The sequence below is a fragment of the Engystomops pustulosus genome, chromosome 3 (assembly GCF_040894005.1).
Source record: "Engystomops pustulosus chromosome 3, aEngPut4.maternal, whole genome shotgun sequence".
NCBI lineage: Eukaryota > Metazoa > Chordata > Amphibia > Anura > Leptodactylidae > Engystomops > Engystomops pustulosus.
Window position 1 is genome coordinate 104,416,737 of NC_092413.1, and position 20,707 is coordinate 104,437,443.

Consider the following 20,707-nt stretch of genomic DNA (forward strand, 5'->3'; position numbering starts at 1 on the left):
AAATTTATTATAGTGTGTTGCACTGTAGTGCTGATGGTGTTCAAAAATGGCAAAACCACACACAGTACCTTTTAGATGTCTTTATACATGTTCCACTAATGCCATTATCATCCACACCTGCTTTTGGCTCCAAAAACTGCATCTGAAAAACTGAAAGTGAGGACGCACCCTGAGAGGTTGGTTTAACAGGACATACGGTAAAGTACAACAAATTCATGTGTTTTTCTTATAAGTATCTAACCTTTCAACTGACTTTGATTAAATCAGCATTCCAGTATGTGTAGTACTTGAACAATACCACTACTTCTGGCCATTATGACATGAGTTCATTACTTTTCAGTCATTTTCCTCCCTGCAGTCAATAGGATCTACCGTATATTCCGGCGTATAAGACGACCTGGTGTATAAGACGACCCCCCTACTTTCCTGTTAAAATATAGAGTTTAAGATATATTCGCCGTATAAGACTACCCCTTTTCCAACGCATACAAAACACCGGTAAAAATTAAAAAAAAAAAACAGATTTGAATTTAACATGGTCCTTTTTTTAATTTAAATTCTTATGACATGCAGGTATATAGCAGGAAAACTGTCGCTCATAAACATAAGGCATACAACAACATTACCATCATCCATTTTACTGTAAATGTTACCATACTGTACCTTAAATTTTTATTTTATTAAATATTCCATGCCATGTACTCAGAAGCAAGAAAAAAAATGGTGAAAAAACGCATTTGCGCTATTTTCTTGTGGGCTTGGATATTACGTCTTTCACTGAGCGCCCCAAATGACATGTCTACTTTATTCTTTGGGTCGGTACGATTAAGGGGATACCAAATTTGTATACGTTTTATAATGTTTTCATACATTTACAAAAATGAAAACCTCCTGTACAAAAATTATTTTTTGGATTTTGCCAACTTCTGGCGCAAATAACTTTTTTATACTTTGGTGTACGGAGCTGTAGGTGGTGTAATTTTTTGCAAAATTTGATAATATTTTCAATGATATCATTTTTAGGACTGTACGACCTTTTGATCACTTTTTATAGATTTTTTTATATTTTTCAAAATGGCAAAAAAGTGCCATTTTCGAATTTGGGCGCTATTTTCCGTTACGGGGTTAAACGCATTGAAAAACCGTTATCATATTTTTATAGATCGGGCATTTTCGGACGCGTCGATACCTAATGTGTTTATGATTTTTACTGTTTATTTATATTTATGTCAGTTCTAGGGAAAGGGGGGTGATTTGAAATTTTAGGTTTTTTTATCATAATTTTTTTTTTAAAACTTTTTTTAATTTTTATTTATACTATTTTTCAGACTCCCTAGGGTACTTTAACCCTAGGTTGTCTGATCGATCCTATCATATACTGCCATACTACAGTATGGCAGTATATGGGGATTTTCCTCCTCATTCATTACAATGTGCTATCAGCACATTGTAATGAAGGGGTTAAAACGAAATAGCCTCGGGTCTTTGGAAGACCTGAGGCTACCATGGAGACGGATCACCGCCCCCGATGACGTCACGGGGAGCGACGATCCCAGGTAAGATGGCGGCAGCTTTGCCAGCAGCCATTGCTGTCAAAACACCCGCGATCGGTGCTAGCACCGATCGCGGGTGTTACCGGTAAGCCTTTGCTGCAATATGCAGCAAAAACTTACCGGTTTTGGAGAGGGCTCATCCCGTATAAGAAAACCCCAGAGAAGACAGAAGATTTTTCTGTCTTCAAAATTCGTCTTATACGCCGGGATAGACGGTAATACAGGCGGTCCCCTACTTAAGAACACTCGACTTACATACGACCCCTAGTTACAAACGGACTCTAGATATTGGTAATTTATTGTACTTTAGTCCTAGGCTACAATAATCAGCTATAACAGTTATCACAGGTGTCTGCAATGAAGCTTTATTGTTAATCCTGGTTCTTATCACAACCCAACATTTTTGAAATCCAATTGTCACAGAGACCAAAACAGTTCTGGCTGGGATTACAATGATAAAATTCCGACTTACATACAAATTCAACTTAAGAACAAAACCTACAGACCCTATCTTGTATGTAACACGGGGACTGCCTGTAGTTTACAGTCCTCTCTTAGGCTACATTCACACAAATGTATGGGGGAACTATGTACAGCCACAAGCTTGCCACACATATGGCACCGTACCGCTCTGTACACGGGGAAAAGATAGGACATGTCCTATCTTTCCCCGTGTTACGACCATTCGTTGTGCATTTCATGGAGAGGGGAGGGGTCACCCCTCCTCTTCATGGTGCCGGACATATGCCCGACCGGCTATGGCTGTACATACTTCCCCCATACATTCGCGTGAATGTAGCCTTAGCTGGAGAGTGGAAATCCGGCTGCTGTGACTTACCATATTTGCTTCTGCAAAGGACCATTTCACATCTCTGTTAGGTCTTCAGTTATTTCCTTCAGTCATTGTGAGCCAAAACCAGGAGTTGTTGAACACCAAGAATAGGTGTAAGTCTTTCCTGTGATTTCACAGACTTAAGGTATAATGTAAAGACCATGATAAAAGCGTCATTTCTCTGTGTTAGATCACACCTGCTTTTGGCTCACAATAACTGAAGGAAATAACTGAAGACCTAACAAAGAGATATGAACTAAGCCTTAATCTGACACCCCAGTGAGCTTTTCTCAATCTTACTACCAAGGCAGAATTAAGCTGAGGTTTCAGAGAGAAAAGTCTATAAAACTATTAAGCATTTTCATACTCTGATTATATACATTATATCCATATTCAGTAGTGGATCGTAAGCTGGGCACTTTGGACAAGGCACTTAACACAAGGGGTCCCACAGCCTCTCACACCATCCACTAAGTTTGATGTTGCCCTGTAGAAATAAGAAGGTTATCCAGTCCTTATCATACATCTCTATAGCAGTATTTCCAACACTTCTGAAATGTCCTCCAAAGGTCCATAAACTGCAGCACTGAAACAGATTGGAGACACAGGACCTGTGAATGGTAAGTTTTTGATTTCATATGAAGTATGCAAAATGCCCGCTATTGGTGATTGGGCAATACCAGACAAGCAGGCAAGTGGTATGGTGGCTGAGGCCTAGTTGTGTGGTCACAGAAGCAAGAAGGAGATGCTTAGGTTAATCCTGGTTGGTAACATCTCCGGCTGATGCTAAAGGGGAGGCCTCACCGTCTTCTCTCTTACTCCACTGCACGCTCTGATCACTCCATAAGAAGACCCCAGGACCAGGAAAGAATCCCTTCTATAAACTATGGGTTTGTTCCTATAGAATATTCTAGGTTACAAGCCAATAGGGCAGCCTGCTTACTGCCAGATGCCATTTAATAGTAAACACAAAACATGAAAAAATAAATTATGTAAATGCACAGTCATGAGACAAAATGACTCATACAGATCAGTATGTGGCAATGATGTTCCACCCGGCGCCTTTTGGGGTTTTAGAACAGGCTGGATAAGCTAGCCTGCAGAAACTCTAGCAATACTAATGGGGGCCAGCTCAGCCCGCACACTCTAACGACTTTATCTGAGCTGCATAGGTCCTTGAGTCTAATGCTAAGGCCACGGACAAACTTAGGCCTCTTGCACACTAGCGTTGCGTTTCACAATATATATGTGTGAAGAAGACATTGCAGATGTATGGAAACATCTGCAATGTGTTCTTTACACACATATATATTGTTCTTCACATGCTATTTTGTTCGCACCGCTCCGTGCGTATCTCCCGACAAGTAAGCAGATGTGCCGAACATCTGTAATCTATTCTGCACTGTGTTCTGCACTGTGTTTTTATCTTAAATGATCCTGTGGTCACTGTTTTCACTGTGTTCACTGGTTTTATTCTATTCTTCACTGTTCTTCATTGTGTTTTTTTAATTAAATGATCGTTCGCGAGCAGGGGAAATACTGTTATTCTGGTCACCTAGCAACCCTTACGTTTAAAACGCATTGCACTCGCATTGCACTTGCAATGATTGCGAGTGCAATGCGTTCTTGATGCATCTCCATAGACTTGAATGGGGCGTGACTCGCAAAAATAGAGCATGCTGCGATTTTGACGCGCGTGCAAACGAACGCAAGCACGCGCGTGCAAAACAACGCAAATGGAGAAAGACCCATTGAATACAATGGGACAGAGTGCAATGCGAGTTCTGAGCGTCAAATGCACGCGCAGAACTCGCGCGTGAAAAACGCCAGTGGAGAAGGGGCCTTACATTCAAGAAACAGAATGACCGGCACAACTCACTGTTCCCGAGCAGGTGGAAAATACAATAATCTTTATTTAATGATTAAAACATCCATACAGCATGGCATGCAACAAAACGTCTTAATCATGACATCTTAAAAAAAGCATGTTATAGTAGAAATGTGGACAAAACAGTGAGTAGCCTTAGCCCCAAATACAGGCCCACTGACCGATTACAAGAGTGTAGACACCTGTGATGCTAATTAGTGCACACACCTTGATTTAAAGGACATCTACCACCTGGATCAAGGATTGTAAACCAAGCACACTCGCATGCTGGTGTGTTCCCCCTATGGCAGGATCGGCTCTTGTTTAAGCTTCTTATGCCCTTGTAAAAGTAAAAATGGTTTCATAATGTATGCAAACGATCCTCAGAGGCTCCAGGCTCTAATAACACCCATGAAACCTGGAGCATTTTCATAATTTTAAAAGCCTTCCTTTGTAAAAAAAAAAAAAAAAAAAACAGGGCGTAAGCTAAAATAAGAGATCCTGCCAGAGGAAGCACACACTTGCATGCAAGTGTGCTTGGTTTACAATCCTTGATCCTGGTGGTAGATTTCCTTTAACATGTACCTTTGTTCACATTTCTGTCCAGGCCTGTTTCATGAGTTTTATTTATTTTTTTTATTCTGTTGAAGTATGCTTGAAAAACAATGGCTGGCTTTCATTTGTTTATTTTCATAGAAATACTTTTGTCAGATTCCAGTTATTACTGTGACCATTGTGGTTTTTCTTTCATTAAATAAGGGGAACCAACTATTTTGTCCTCATGTGTATGGAACATGATATTATCTGTCAATATTCTATGTACAAGATTTGCATGAGCTGATTTGATAACATTCTAATATAATTATTTTGCTATTTAAGCAATCCTTATACTCTCCTTTGTGGTGGCTCCTCACTTTGCATGTGTTGAGCATATATGTTTTTAATGAAGAAAGGGGAAATGATTGGCTATATAGCCAACATGCTCGGTCATGCTTTCCCGTTACATCTGTTGTTAGAGGAAAGTCAGGAGACCCAACAGAATAGTTGGCCACTCCCATTAAACTAAGAGGGTCCAGTCAACTGCATGTATGAACAGAATAAGACTTGGATAACAAATCTAATATGAAAAGTCCCCGTTACATACAAGTCAATTTTTTTTTTATGTCAGAAACATGGAAACCATTCACTTTCAATTACACTTCACACTTTTTTGCCGTCCATAATAATAAATATATATATATATATATATATAAAAAGTTATCAAAATGTTGTACTGTTAGGGGCTTTACTGGGAAAGGCTGAGCCCCACGGCAAAATTGTGCTCCAATCTCTGGCCCCAAAACTATTGCAGCATACCTGCACAGGTTGTGTGTAACCTGCATGTTTTCTCGATGGCATTTTTGAGTGGTAAATCCACTGTGTAATACGGTAGCAGTATAAAGGATTTATGACAATACCATACACACATGGGGTGCAAAACCATCTGCAGCAGAAGGCCAATTTATGATCACAATGATATCATAATCATTAAAAGAAACACCAGGATCAAGGACTGTAAATCAAGCACACATACATGCTGGTGTGTGGCCTCTCTGGCACGATCCACTCTTCTTTTTCCTTTTTATGTCATAAGAATTTTTTTTCTTTCAAATAAGCCTGAGGAGCTCTGGGCTCCGTAGCGATTGATAGAGCCCAGATCCCCTCAGGCACAGGCTTAACACCATAAAATGTTATTCTATCTATATAAAATACTGTATATAATTGGAAAAAAGGCAGCACTCCAAGGTTCCAGTAAAAATCAAAAGAAAGTCCTCTTTATTACATATATCACAATACAACTGTATTGGGATATGTAATAAAGAAGACTTTCTTTTGATTTTTACTGGAACCTTGGAGTGCTGCCTTTTTTTCCAATTATATATTGCTGTGGACCTGGTGCCCGGCCCAAATAGGCCTGCACCCACCTTTTTCACAATTGTATGTGCTGATTTGGACTTTCTACAAGTATATAAAATACTGACAACATCCTGTAACACTACATACAGCACATATACATGCACATTTGCAAATTTCACAGTTTACTTATAGTTTTTTTGGTCACTTGCATGTTATGCATGACTTCAGCTGACGAAGGGCAATGCTTCCCAGTAAATGCAGCGGCTGAAGGCACACAGTAGGGCAGTGATGGCGAACCTTGTAGAGACTGAGTGCCCAAACTATAACCAAAATCCACTTATTTATCATGAAGTGCCAACATTGCATTTTAAGCAGTAACTTATTGCTACCTGTTCTTCAACAACTTTCAATCGTATCAGCCCCTGAGGCAACCAATGCAGTTGAAAGAAGGAGGACAAATTCAAACTATCATTGTAGTTTCTTTAAAGGGTCTTCTCACTTTTCCAGCAGTTCCAAACACCCAATAAAGTGTCGCTCTAAAATACCAATGAGAGCAGCATCTCTTAAAGGACACCTACCACCACGAATCTACCTAAAGGTAGATCGGGTGGTAGGTGGATCAATAGGACGTGAGGATAGCCCTTTTAAGGGCTAAACCTCACGTCCACACATGGTTTAGCTAACTTTTATTATCTCTATATTCAAATTTTCTTATGCGGCTACTGGGGCGTGGAGTTGCCGCATCTGAGGTTACACGGGGCAGCTACTCCACGCCCCAGTAGCCTCTTTTCTCCTCCTACCGAAAATCTTCGGTGCGCAGCTACGAGGAGCTGCGCGCCCTCGTCCAACGAATCTGCTGTCTTCGCATGCGCAGAACAGCAGGCCCGTGCCTGTGCAGCTCTGGCTCCGGAGCAGTGACCATGTCCTATTGATCCACCTACCACCCAATCTACCTTTATAGGTAGATTTGTGGTGGTAGGTGCCCTTTAAGTTGCCTGGGACTGCAGGAAGATTCAGTGGATTTGGTTCTGTTTGGTGAACTCTGTCCTGGGGTTGATGGCCTGTGTGCCCACAGAAAGATCTCAGAGTGCCACCTCTGGCACCCTTGCCATAGGTTCGCCACCACTGCAGTAGGGAGTGCAACTTTCCTGCACACCTTGTCTTTCTCCCCCCATCCAGTCTATTAGCCAGGGGCGTTGCTAGGCTGGTAAAAGATCCAGAGCACGGCCTAAATGCATATGTATGGCTCTTACAGTAATGCCTCCCCCCCTGTACATAACCCCCTCACCTTTGGTTGTGCCAATAACAACTTAACTGAGGGTATATACAGCTACAGACACACAGGAGAAATCCCTACGTGTTACATCCAGTGACTGCAGGTGACACGTCCTCCATCTTCTCCATTAGGCAATGTGCCCACACAGCCCCCCAGTAATGTCCCACACAGCTCCTCTGTAGTGTCTTCCACACTGCCCCCCAGTAATTTCATCCACAAACCCCCCTCAGTAATGTACCCACACACAGCCCCCTCAGTAATGTACCCACACATAGCCCCCTCAGTAATGCACCCACACACCCCCAGTATTGTTCTCCACACAGCCCCAGTAATGTCCACACACCCCCAGTAATTAATGTGCCCACACAGCCCCCAAGTAATGTCCTCCACACAACCCCCAAGTAATGTGCACACACCCGCGGTAAGTTATGTCCTCCATGCAGCCAACCAGTAATGTCCCCCACACAGCCCCAAGTAAGGTACCCACACACAGCCCCAAGTAAGGTACCCACACACAGGCCCCCAGTAATGTTCTCCACACAGCCCCCAGTAATGTCCACACTCCCCCAGTAATGTCCTCCACACAGCCCCCCAGTAAGTAATGTTCCCCACACAGCCCCCAGTAATGTCCTCCACACAACCCCCAGTATTGTCCTCCACACAACCCCCAGTATTGTCCTCCACACAACCCCCAGTATTGTCCTCCACACAACCCCCAGTATTGTCCTCCACACAACCCCCCAGTAATGTCTTCCACACAGACCACCAGTAAGTAATGTTCCCCACACAGTCCTCCAGTAATGTTCCCCACACAGCCCCCAGTATTGTCCTCCACACAACCCCCAGTATTGTCCTCCACACAACCCCCAGTATTGTCCTCCACACAACCCCCAGTATTGTCCTCCACACAACCCCCCAGTAATGTCTTCCACACAGACCACCAGTAATGTCCCCCTCACAGCCCCCCACTAAGTAAAATGTCCACACAGCCCTCCACTAAGTAATGTGCCCATACAGCCCCCCACTAAGTAATGTGCCCCACACAGCCCCCCCATAGGTAATGTGCCCATACAGCCCCCAGTAATGTCCCCCACACAGCCTCCCACTAAGTAATGTGCCCACACAGCCCCCCAGTAATGTCCCCCATACAGCCCCGCAGTAAGTAATGTTCCCACTCAGCCCCCCAGTAAGTAATGTGCCCACAGAGCCCTCTAGTAAGTAATGTGCTCACACAGACCCCCAGTAAGTAATGTCTCCCACACAGCCCCCAGTAATGTCCCCCATACAGCCCCACAGTATTGTTCCCACACAGACCCTCAGTAAGTCATGTTCCCACTCAGCCCCACATTAAATAATGTGCCCACACAGCCCCTCAGTAAGTAATGTGCCCACACAGCCACCCAGTAATGTTCCACTCAGCCCCCCAGTAATTAATGTACCCACATAGCCACCAAGTAAGTAATGTTCCCCACACAGCCCCACAGTAAGTAATGTGCCCACACAGCCCCACAGTAATGTCCCCCATACAGCCCTGCAGTACGTAATGTGCCCACACAGCCCCTTAGTAAGTCATGTTCCCACTCAGCCCCACATTAAGTAATTTGCCCACACAGCCACCCAGTAATGTTCCACTCAGCCCCCCAGTCATTAATGTGCCCACGTAGCCCCTCACTGAGTCATGTTCCCACTCAGTCCCCAGTAAGTATTGTGCCCCACACATCCCCATAGTAAGTAATGTGCCCACACAGCCCCGCAGTAAGTAATGTGCCCACACAGCCCCGCAGTAGGTAAAGGGGCCACACAGCCCCCCAGTAGGTAAAAGGGCCACACAGCTCCCCAGTAATGTTCCCCACACATCCCCCCAGAAAGTAATGTCCCACACACAGCCCCCCAGTAAGTAATGTACCCACACAACTCCGAAGTAATGTGCTCACACAGCTCCCCAGTAAGTAATGTGCCCACAAAGCCCCTTAGTAATTAATGGGCTCACACAGCCCTGCAGTAAGTAATGTCCCCCACACAGCCCTGCGGTAAGTAATGTCCTCCACACAGTCCCCGAGTAGGTAATGTACCCACACAGCCCCCTATGTTCTCCCCCTTCTCTAGTTCCCATAATGTCTCCCCCCTCAACTCACTGATGTCCTGCGCCGTGATCAGAATCTGTGTGCTGGTTTAATTACAAGGGCACACAGGGAGCTTCCTGCCTGCCAGAAGCTCCCATCTGACATCATCTCCTAGAGCTTACAATGCTGAGAGATAGGGATGAATGGGAGGAGACGGCCACATTGTGCGGCTTCTGTGCCCCTGTAAACAAACAAAGGCACGGATCAGATGGACTGCGGCGCCAGAGGAGGTAAGTACACGTTTATTATTTTTAAATAGCTCGCCCCAGCCCTAAATTATTAGTAAACTCGGATAACCCCAGGAAACCTAACATGGGGAATCTACCATCAGAAGAAGATCTAATGGTAGATTCCTCCTGCCATTGGAGTGAAGCTGTGGTATTATGGACCCGCTATGTGGATGATGTTTGCCTGTTATGGAAAGGACCTAGATGACTTTATTAGCTATCTCAGTAGTTGCCATTCTTTGATTCAATTCAAGAAAAATACTTCGGATGGTCTTGATTGTTTGTATAATACTAGATTCCTACTGCCTGCCTCTAATTTGTAATTTAATAATCCTGGAACCTTTCCTAACTTGTTAAAAAAAAACACCTCTATTTTATTTATATATAAATTAATTGCATAGGCTACTGGGGTGTGTACTGTATGGGCAATGAAAGCCAATGGCTAATCTATGCCCCAGTAGCCTCTGCAGTTAATTTACATATTACTAAAATAAATTGTTTTTTAACACGTTAGGGTAAGTTCCAGGCGTATTAAAGGGAACTTGTCATCAGAAATTGACTAACTAACCATTACTAATAGGGTGTGAATCAGATTAACACCTTCCAGATCAGGTTTCTTTCATGGCCCAGTGTGGTGCCATCATTCAGAAAATTAAAGGACACCTGTCATCAGGTCTGTGTCACTAGTCCTGTCACTACTACCTGTTGGAGCAGCTCACAAGGATCCATCACAGCCTTTATCTAGTAATTTCATACATTAATCATTATAAAATCATCTATTCTGTATTATGTAAATGAGGCTGGTCACATGGTCACATGATAACACCCCTGTTATCCCTCCCCTCTCCTCCCCCTGCTCATGTCTGTGTGTAATATATAGTAAAGCATTGCTAGTGTGTGTGCTGCATCTGCTGACATGCTCCATCCTCCTAATATACAGGTGAGAGACACAGACATCAGCTACACAAGTACCTGACATGTTCTGCTATAACATGGCTGCCTGGAGCTGTTGTATCACACACAGACTACAGGGGGTGTGGCCACCAGCACCAGGAAGCACATCATTATACAGCCTCACACCATTATACAGGCTTCAAGAGAGCGTGGCCAGCAGCAAGCACATGCAACAGCCATTATGCTAATGACTCATTGGACATTTCACAGGTCATTTGCATAGGACCTCATTGCTTAGGTTTAAAGGCATGTAGAGGGACAATGAAGGGATAGCGGCAATGCTTTCTAATGGCAGTTTATGAAAATATATTTAGTTTAAGGGGGTTATTTTGCATGACAGGTTATCTTTAACTTTGAAGTGAGATGGTAGATTCCTCATGGTAGATTTCCTGTAAAACGTCAGTTTCTCCCAAAAAATTATACAACCTTTGCTAAAAATTTAAAAAGTTACAGTTGAGAACATTACTGGGACAATGGAGGAATGATGTGTGTAGTATGTGTAAAAAATACTGTTCCAATTGTCCCTTCTTAACCCTCTCCCCCACAAAATATAATGCACCCTACATGCGGCCAGCCCCCTTATGGAACCCATATAATAAACTCAAAATGTGACCCCCCTCTCGCAGTGTAGCCAATGGACCCTTTACATTTTGGTCCTTTCCCTCCTCATTTTAGCTCCTCTCTTCCTCCCTCTAACAATGTAGCCCTTCTCCATTTCCCCTTCACATAGTGGCACCTATCCTCCTTCCCCTTCATATTGTGGCCCCTCTCCCCCTCCCCTTTACATTGTGGCCCCTCTTCTCCTCCCCTTCACAAAGTAGACCTTCTCCTCTTTCCCCTTTATATTGGGGTGCCTGTCCTCCCCATCACATTGTGGCCCCCATCTCCCAAATTAAAGAAATAAAACATCAGTTACTCACCTCTTCTCTGCAGCACTTCTGCCTCCTCCCCTGCCAAGAAACTGCACAGCTCTGAGGCAAACTGCACAGGCATGATGGCGTCATCACATTTTGCCTGCAGTTTTTTGCCGCACATAACAGTGACAGAGGAACAATGATGATATGGAGAACTGATGGCTCTATATATCATCTTTGTACTAAACTCCATCTTGTCTGGAGCACGCAGATACATTGAACACCTGGGACATACCTTTTGCCACCTGTGACAGCAGAGCCCAAAAATACAGAATTGTGATCATACTACCATAAAAAATAAAGGGGATGTGTCATGTGGACCGCATGGGTATCTTCCCAAGGTGTCCTTACAATATATGGCAAAAACAACATGTGAAACCAGCCTTATCTGCCTGTTCTCCTGCTTCCTCCATTTTTGTATCCTACAGTCCGATGACAGAGACACTGGGAGAGGAAGGAAGCCATACGACAGTGATGGTGAACCTTTTAGATACGGAGTGCCCAAACTACAACCAAAACTCACTTTTATATCGCAATGTGCCAACATGACAATTTGAGCAGTAACCTATTGATCTCTGATGTATCACAAGTTTTAATCCTGTCCTGTCCTGAGGACACCAATACAATAGAAAGCAGGAGACATATGAAGAACTACGGGAAACGAGGACATATTCTTTATGAACATATTCTCAATGAAACATGTTCGCATGTACTGGATCACAGGCTGCTAAGGCCTCAGGCTGGAGATGACCCAGTGGACACGTCATGGCACAGAGCCTACGTCACACTGAATGCAGAGAGGGTGGCAGCAAGAGAAAAAGACAATGGGGGTAATTTATTAAGGGCCCGATTCGCGTTTTCCCGACGTGTTATTCAAATATTTTCCCTGAATTGCCCCGGGATTTTGGCGCACGTGATCGGATTGTGGCGCATCAGTGCCGGCATGCACGCGACGGAAATGGGGGGGCGTGGCCGTAAAAAAATCTGATGGATTCGGAAAAAACGGCGCATTTTTTAAAAAAAAGTGTCGCTTGACACGTGCTTACCTGCACCCAGCGGAGGACGGTGAAGTTCAGTGCAATCCGATGAACTTCAGTGCAGCAGTGACACCTGGTGGACGTCAGAGGAACGGAATCCTCTGCAGAGAACGCGCCGCTGGATCGCGAATGGACCGGGTAAGTAAATCTGCCCTACTGTGAGGAATAAGGTGAATATATATATATTTTTTTTTTCCATTGGCTACTGTGTCAGGCATTGAGACTATAGACTACTGGGGCAGGCACTGTGACTACTACTTACTGTGGCAGGTATCATGACTTCAGGTCACTTGGATAAGCCCCTTAATTAAAGGAAACCTACCACCACGTGTAGCCTCATGTCCGGCTACTCCACGCCCCATAGCCGCTTAACAAAATTTACATATTGGCCTAATAAAGTTTTCTAAAAGATATGTGAGGATTAGCTCTAAAAAGGGCTATCCTCACGTCCTATTCATCCACCTACCACCCATTCTACCTACTACTGTCTACTTAGGGGAAAGCACAGTTACTACTGGTTACTGTGGGGCAAGCTCTATGACTACTGGCTTTTGGAAGCAGGAACTGTGATTTCTAGTGAAAGGTAATTTGAATGCTGACTACTGGAGGCAAGAACGGTGACTGCAAGCAATGTGACTATATTAGATACTGTGTGGTAGCACCTTTATCATATTGGCTAATGTGGAGCTATTGTTATTATATTGGTTACCGCGGGGCACTGTCGCCATATTGGCTACTGTGGTGCGGACATAATAGTGATCTCTAGGTAAACATTGAAAGAGTCTTAAGCATTTAATAAGAAGAAATGGAAGAAATTATGATGAAGTAAGGCAACTAAAATGTTTCAGTTGCTAAATTTTCTGCCTGGAAGAAGCTGAAATGACGGCGAAATAGAAGAAGAAAATGAAAGAGTCTTCTCTGATCAAAGACGTTATTTACAGTAAGTGCTGGTATTACCCATGAGCTCATAATTCTGCACTCAATATTTATACACGGAGCTTGTTTCTATTTTTATGTACTTAGCTGGGTTCTGGTGCTGCATTTATGTGCTGAACTAGATTCTTGTTTTGTATTTTTTATACTGATCTTGGTTATACAGTATACTGGTTCTGTAAATATGTAAAAACATGGTGCTAGTTCTGTATTTGGTTCTTGCACTGTTTTTATGTATTGAACTTGCTTCTGGGGCTGTATTTATTGTATAATCTTGGCTCAGGTACTGTATTTAACTAGGTTCTGGTGTTTTATGTGTTCTACCTTCTGGATCTAAGCAGTTAACACATTATTCGTGTATTTATGGGTTCTTCAGAGGGATTTATTTGTTTATAAATGAGAACATAAAGATTTATACAGGGTTGTACCCAGCCTTTCTGCTGCCTGAGGCAACGGTCAAAGAGTTATGTACTGTGCTTGGAGGTAATGATGAAATGGGGAGAAGCCGGTCACACATGCTCCCTGCGATATAATGGGCCATTTTCAGCAGCTCTCAATCTAAAAAAGCCCCCCTTTGTTGTAGCCCCTCTTGATAGTGTTCTTTTTTTTATTTGTCTAAACAGAAGGGTCTAGAGAATAGGGAACACTATAATAACCTATTTCTATAGCCCCACACATCAATAATGTCCCCTGGTCTTTGGCCTCTTCACTATGAGGAAAAAAAACTATACAAACTGTATTTACCTACTATACATACTGTATATGCCTACTACTATACATACTGTATATGCCTACTACTATACATACTACTATACATACTGTATATGCCTACTACTATACATACTGCTATACATACTGTATATGCCTACTACTGTAGATACTGTATATGTCTACTACTATACATACAACTATACATATATGTATAAGCCGAGGCGCTTAATAATACCAGAAAAATGGGAAAACTTATTGACTGGCGTATAAGCCTAGTGAGGGAGATACAGCATTGATTGTGCAAGAATGGACGGCTATCAGTCAGGATTTGGTCCAGAAGTTGATTGAGAGCTGCCAGGGAGAATTGCAGAGATCCTGAAGAAGAAGGGTCAACACTGCAAATATTGACTTGCTGCATTAACTCATTATAACTGTCAATAAAAGCTTTTGTTACTCATAATATGATTGCACTTGTATTTCTGTATGTGATAAAAACATCTGACAATCACACATAAAAAACCAGAGGGCAACAGATCATGTGAAAATATAATATTTGTGTCATTCTCAAAACTTAGGGCCATTACTGTAAACTCCCGGGATCAGGTGTTACTGGGTCATGGTCAGACAGTATTTTACAAGGGGGCGGGGGGGGGGGGGGGGCAGAACTGCCCCCAAAATGCCCTCCTCTTGTAGGTATTTAAACAGTTTTATTAATTGTCTAAATTTTAGCTACAAATAGATTGATTTAAATATATTATTATAAATTCTAATTTAAATATTGTAATTATTTTATCAAAGTAGGTATCACTGTTTCTTGTTTCGCTACACAACAGAATTCTTGCTTCCAAAATAGTTGTTCCTGTTGTTAAAAATAGGAATCCAACACTTTCCCTGAGCCTCAATTCACACTACCATTCCTTTCCTCTGTTTAAAAAAGTTAAGAATAGATGATTAATGTAGGTTTAATGTACCAATTAAAAATCCCATTGACATCGATATCAATTTTATGTCATCAGTTAATTTGGCATGAATCTGTTATCCATGTGTTTTTTTCAAAAGGAGGAAAAGTACTGCTGCCTAATTTTTTCCATCCAAAAAACGCATAATGGACCCACATCTAAAAGGAACATAACGGATTACAAAAAATGTACATTATTAATGTTAATTGGATATTTAATTGATATGTTAATCCTCCATTCGTTACATTTTTAACGGAGGGAACGAAGGGTAGTGTGAACTGAGCCTTAGGGTGATGCCACACATGGTGTTTTGAACCCGTTTTTGGTCAGTCTTTAACCCCTTAACGCTCTGCGCCATAGGGATGTATGAAGAGGGCTCACTGGCTTCATACAAAGGTGGGGGTTTTTGCATATTGCAGAAAACCCCCATCGCGGCTATTAACCCCTCCGTTGCCGCTGGAAAGTCGCCGGCGGCATTTAAAAGACGGCGGCGCACGGGCGCTGCCATCTTTGTTACGATCGCCGCGCCCCCGAACTTCATCGTTTGACCCGAGGATACATGGCTTCTGAATATTCATTACAATGAGCCAGTGGCTCATTGTAATGTATAGTGTGCGATAATGCCATATATTGCAATACTGTAGTATTGCAGTATATGGTAGGAGCGATCTGACCATCTAGGGTTAATGTACCCTAGATGGTCTAAAAAATAGTGAAAAAAAAAGTTTAAAAAATAAAAAAAATGTATAAAATATTAAAAGTTCAAATCACCCCCCTTTCCCTAGAACGGATATAAAACATAATAAACAGTAAAAATCACAAACATATTAGGTATCGCCGCGCCCCAAAATGCCCGATCCATCAAAATATAAAAACGGTTACGGGCGGCGGTGACCTCCGAGGCGGGAAATGGCGCCCAAATGTCCGAAATGCGACTTTTACACCTTTTTACATAACATAAAAAATGAAATAAAAAATGATCAAAATGTCGCACAGACCTCAGAATGGTAGCAATGAAAATGTCGCCTCATTTCGCAAAAAATGACCCCTCACACATCTCCGTGAAGATGGAAAAATTTTTTTTTTCTTTCTTGTACACATTCGTTTAATTTTTGAAAATGTATTAAAACACAATAAAACCTGTATAAATTTGGTATCACCGCGATCGCACCGAACCAAAGAATAAAGTAGGCGTGTTATTTGGAGCGAAGAGTGAAAGTCGTAAAAACTGAGCCCACAAGAACGTAATTTTTTTCAATTTTTCCACATTTGGAATTTTTTTTCAGCTTCGCAGTACACGGCATGTTAAAATAAATAACATTACGGGAAAGTAAAATTTGTTACGCACAAAATAAGCCCTCACACAGGTCTGTACATGTAAAAATGAAAAAGTTATGGATTTTTGAAGTTGGAGAGCGAGAAATGAGCCGAAAAACCCTGTGTCCTTAAGGGGTTAAGCAGTTCGTCGAGAAACACATGCGTTAAAAAAAACATGCGTTTTGGAAAAATACGTGTGTTTTGAAACCACATCCATTTTGACCAGTTTTAATCAAAATAATTGGTAAAACCGGTCAAAAACGGATGCGTTTTTTAACGGACTCGCGTTCTAAACGCTACGTGTGCCATCACCCTCACATGTAGGTGTCACACAGATATGCAGCGCAAATATTCCGCAATGTAGTAGAGATACGCTGTGATCTACTTCTAGCCAATCAAGTTTTTAGTCCTGCCCCATACAATGGCTACTGACCAATGACGTTGCACCCACGTGTCACTGTAAACATGCCTTGAAGAAACCAGTTATGTGGTTAGAGCCGTGGCGAGAAGCAGTACTTATGGTGGCTATTACGTGTTTGTAGTTACCTGTAGATAGAGTATAGAGTGCTAAGCGCTTAGGATTGTTTACATTACCCGCAAACCGTCTCCCGGTTGTTGTAATGGCTGGATCACGTTAATGTGAAAACGAGGCTTGACCCGCAATAGAATGCGCAGGCGCAGAAAATAGCGCGCGTGATGCGTATATGAGAGAGTGCTGGTGGAGAAGTGACAGTGGATGCGGGTGAGTGTTCGCCGGTCTTGTGTCCGCCACAGATGTGTAACTACAATGAGCAGAGCAGCCTTTAAACTGCGCATATTCAGACACATGTACACGGAGAGAGCTTCTTCCTGTACAGCCTGTGGGGCTGTAGATACACATTGTCAGTATAAGATTGCAGCCGCACCAGCTCCTTATTCCAGTGGGCGAGGGCGCTGCATACATTACATGACGGCAGGTTGTATTGATCTCCAATTGACAACTGTCCGTTACCATTGTCAAAGGGGTGTGTCCAAAAGTGATCTACACCTGATAGGCCAGTGCCATACTATGCAGGGGCTCTCACACCTAGCGTTGTCTGGCTTCAGAGGAAAAACCCAACACTAGACCACCTGCAGAGGAATGTGCACACACACTGCACAGGACCGGAGCTCTTGCATTATGCTTCAGTGTAACAGTTAAGTCATGGAAGTCCTTGCATCATATTTCTGTATAATGCAAGGACCCCCATACTGTGCAATGGATTCTGTAGGATTGGACCAACATACGGATCCTTTTCCACCAGCTGCACACGTGTGCAGTTAGCTCTACAGAATTAACTTATGAGGGTAACCGAGGATGGACCTTACAATATACGGCTAGGCGGGCACACGACTCCCAATAATGTAGTACTTTGTCAACATTGAATAGTGCATCTGGCTACTAGTGTGGTTGTGACAACTGGTCCTCACAAGCTATAAACAATATCTGTCCTATGTCCCACAGTCACCTAATGTGCAGCTGAAGTTATTCATTATCAGTCAGTCAGTGACTTATTATCAGTCAGTGTGTATATATATATTTCTTATTTATAGAGAGACAGTTAAAGTATGAACATCTGACAGAGGACTCGGATAGCTCTGATTATCTATGGCACACAGTCAGACTATGCATGGTCTATACAACATCTTCAAAGCCTAGCTGCACTGATATCATCTGACCATTTAATTTACCATATATATTGACAGTGCAGCATCTAGTATATAGCGAGCTGATTGTCATAGCAGCCTTAGGCTACATTCACACTTCCGTATGGGGGACGTATATACGGCCGATATACGTCCCCCCATAGACGGCAATGGGCGCACGGCGCCCAACGGGTACGGTACCCCCGAAAAAGATAGGACATGTCCTATCTTTCTCCGTAGTACGGCGCCATGCGCCATATGTTCCTGTAGAGAGGGGTGGGGGTGTCCTGAGGCTACCACTTGGCCCTCCCATCCCAGATCTCTTTGACTTCTCATTATATGTGAGTGCAATTTGTTGTGGCAGGCCCTTAGCAGAGAAACCTATCATTAAAAAAATAGACTGATTTCCTTTTCCATCAAGGATGCAATCCATGAAAAAGTATTTGCTCCATGGTCGGCTTGCAATGCAAAACACCTCAGACATTTGGATTAGTTGGTTAACTAATTTATTACTACATAACTTAAAAGCTATACTTCCCAGTAAAGCTTTGGAGGTGTGGTTACTGGGCTGGTCCCTCCTATTGTAACTGTCACAAATTATATGTACAAAATATAATCAATACTCTCTGTACCGAGCTTGGATCAGGAAGGACGCCTAGCTCTTTTATTACTGCAAAAAACAACTACCAACCATTGACAAGATGAGGAAACCATGCATTTTTTTTCATTCCTCCTATAAGGAATCAAAATGATGGGAGTCCATCATTTTCAGCCCAAGATGCAGCCATGGCACGTGTTGAATGAGCTTAAAGGATTCCTGGGACCGGGCTAGTTCTACTTCATAACATATTGAGATGGCCAGTTTCAACCACCTTGCTGTAGATACTTTGGATGCTCTTTTGCCTTTATTGGATCCCTGAAATTGAACAAACAGATTTGAGTTCTTCCTCTGTTTCTGTTACCGTGATGTAATGTATAACAGTTCTTACATCTACCTTGTTCCATTCAGATTCTTCAGATGCGGTTACTCGCATTTTGGCTGAACGATGGAAGGATTACCAAATATACTCTAGTATAAGCCTAGTTTTTAAGCACCATAAATGTGCTGAAAACCCAAACTCTGCTTATACTCGAGTAAAAAAAATATAGGTTTTACCAGGTTTTTGTGGTAAAATTGGGGGCCTCGGATTATACTTGGGTCGGCTTATACTCGAGTATATACGGTATCTCTTGATGCCTGTGATATTTAGACATTACTTTAGGAGAGAAATTTGGATCGAGAGAAATGATGATTGTGTCTTCCAGGATTCTAAATGAAATGAAGTAAAGACCAAGTCAGCACAATCCCATAAACTCCTAACAACGGAGGGTTGCAGCGCCCCCAAAGGTTCTGGCTTGATCCTCTTGTAGGTATAAGAAATAAAAAGCAGGCAGCACTCTGTGGTTCCAATTTAAAAAAAAAAAAAAGGTGAATTTTATTGAATAAGTGGCGACGTTTCGGTGTGTAATTCCATTTTGAATTTCCGATAAGCAATGAACTCATTGAGTTTTTTCAGATTGATGATTAGTCTGTAAGATCTGTTGGGTTTGGGTACTAAGAAGAGTGGGGAGTAGAACCTCTGTCCTTGTTCTTCCTGAGGAACTTCTTTTATAACCTTCATGAGAGATAAGGCTTTTAGTAGAGTCCAAATCTGCTGATGAGGAAACATGTGTCACAACAAATTTTTCGGGGGCGAAGATGGGAAAATTCGGTATGGTATCCATTGGATACAATATCTAATACCCAAGTGTTTAAGGTAACAGAACTCCAATATAAAGCAAAGTTCAGTAATGTCATCCCCCCCCCCCCTGGGGAGTGACTGTTTTTTCTTGCACCTTGAGTTGCTAGAGCTGAAGATAAAGCCTTTACCTTTTCGGCCTTTTGGGTAGCTCCAGCGACCTGCTTATCAGAATGGAGTCCAATTCGGGTCCAAATATGAAGTCGACGGAAAAAGGGATATTACAAAGTCACTGTTTTAGCCACAAGGATCTTCAATCTACTGCGATCCTAAGGCATTCAGTAGAGAAATCTTCTAAGAAACTTGAAGCTAACTTCAGTACCTGTAATGATTCCAGAAGTAATTCCTTGGACGTGTCTGCTTTTATATGAGCTTCTAGTTCATTAAGCCAAAAGAAGAGTGTTATTGCAACTGATGTGGCTGCAATGTTGGACTTTAAACTGATCTTTTTTTAGAATGCTATCAGTCTTTCTATCCATGGGATCTTTTAGTTAAGCTTTGAGCTGTATCTTCAAAAGGAAGATCTTTATTTTTTACCACCTTAGACATTTGACACCCTCCTCTTCCTAGACCTTAATCCTCCAAACAATTCATCCTGAATAGACATTTCTGGTACTACATCTTCTAATTTTAAAGTGTCATGTACCGCTTGTCCAGATGCTCAT

The 20,707-nt window shown here is 42.5% G+C and overlaps 1 protein-coding gene and 1 long non-coding RNA gene across 6 annotated transcripts in view; one reads left to right on the forward strand and one right to left on the reverse strand.

Annotated features, from left to right (window-relative positions):
- Nucleotides 1-17,361, reverse strand: part of LOC140121714 (uncharacterized) — a 30,429-nt gene extending 13,068 nt beyond the window's left edge. The window contains exons 1-2 of the long non-coding RNA XR_011854164.1: nt 17,146-17,361; nt 69-150 (exon numbers count right to left, since the gene is read on the reverse strand). This is a non-coding gene — a long non-coding RNA (uncharacterized lncRNA). The remainder of the gene's footprint in view (nt 1-68; nt 151-17,145) is intronic.
- MCM9 (minichromosome maintenance 9 homologous recombination repair factor) overlaps nt 17,070-20,707 on the forward strand; it is a 62,325-nt gene continuing 58,687 nt past the window's right edge. For 4 of the 5 annotated variants that reach the window (XM_072141688.1, XM_072141693.1, XM_072141691.1 and 1 more), the window contains exon 1: nt 17,070-17,120. In XM_072141688.1, coding sequence (XP_071997789.1) covers nt 17,085-17,120 — 36 coding nt within the window. In that variant the 5' untranslated portion in view covers nt 17,070-17,084. The other variant, XM_072141690.1, reaches the window with a different exon arrangement.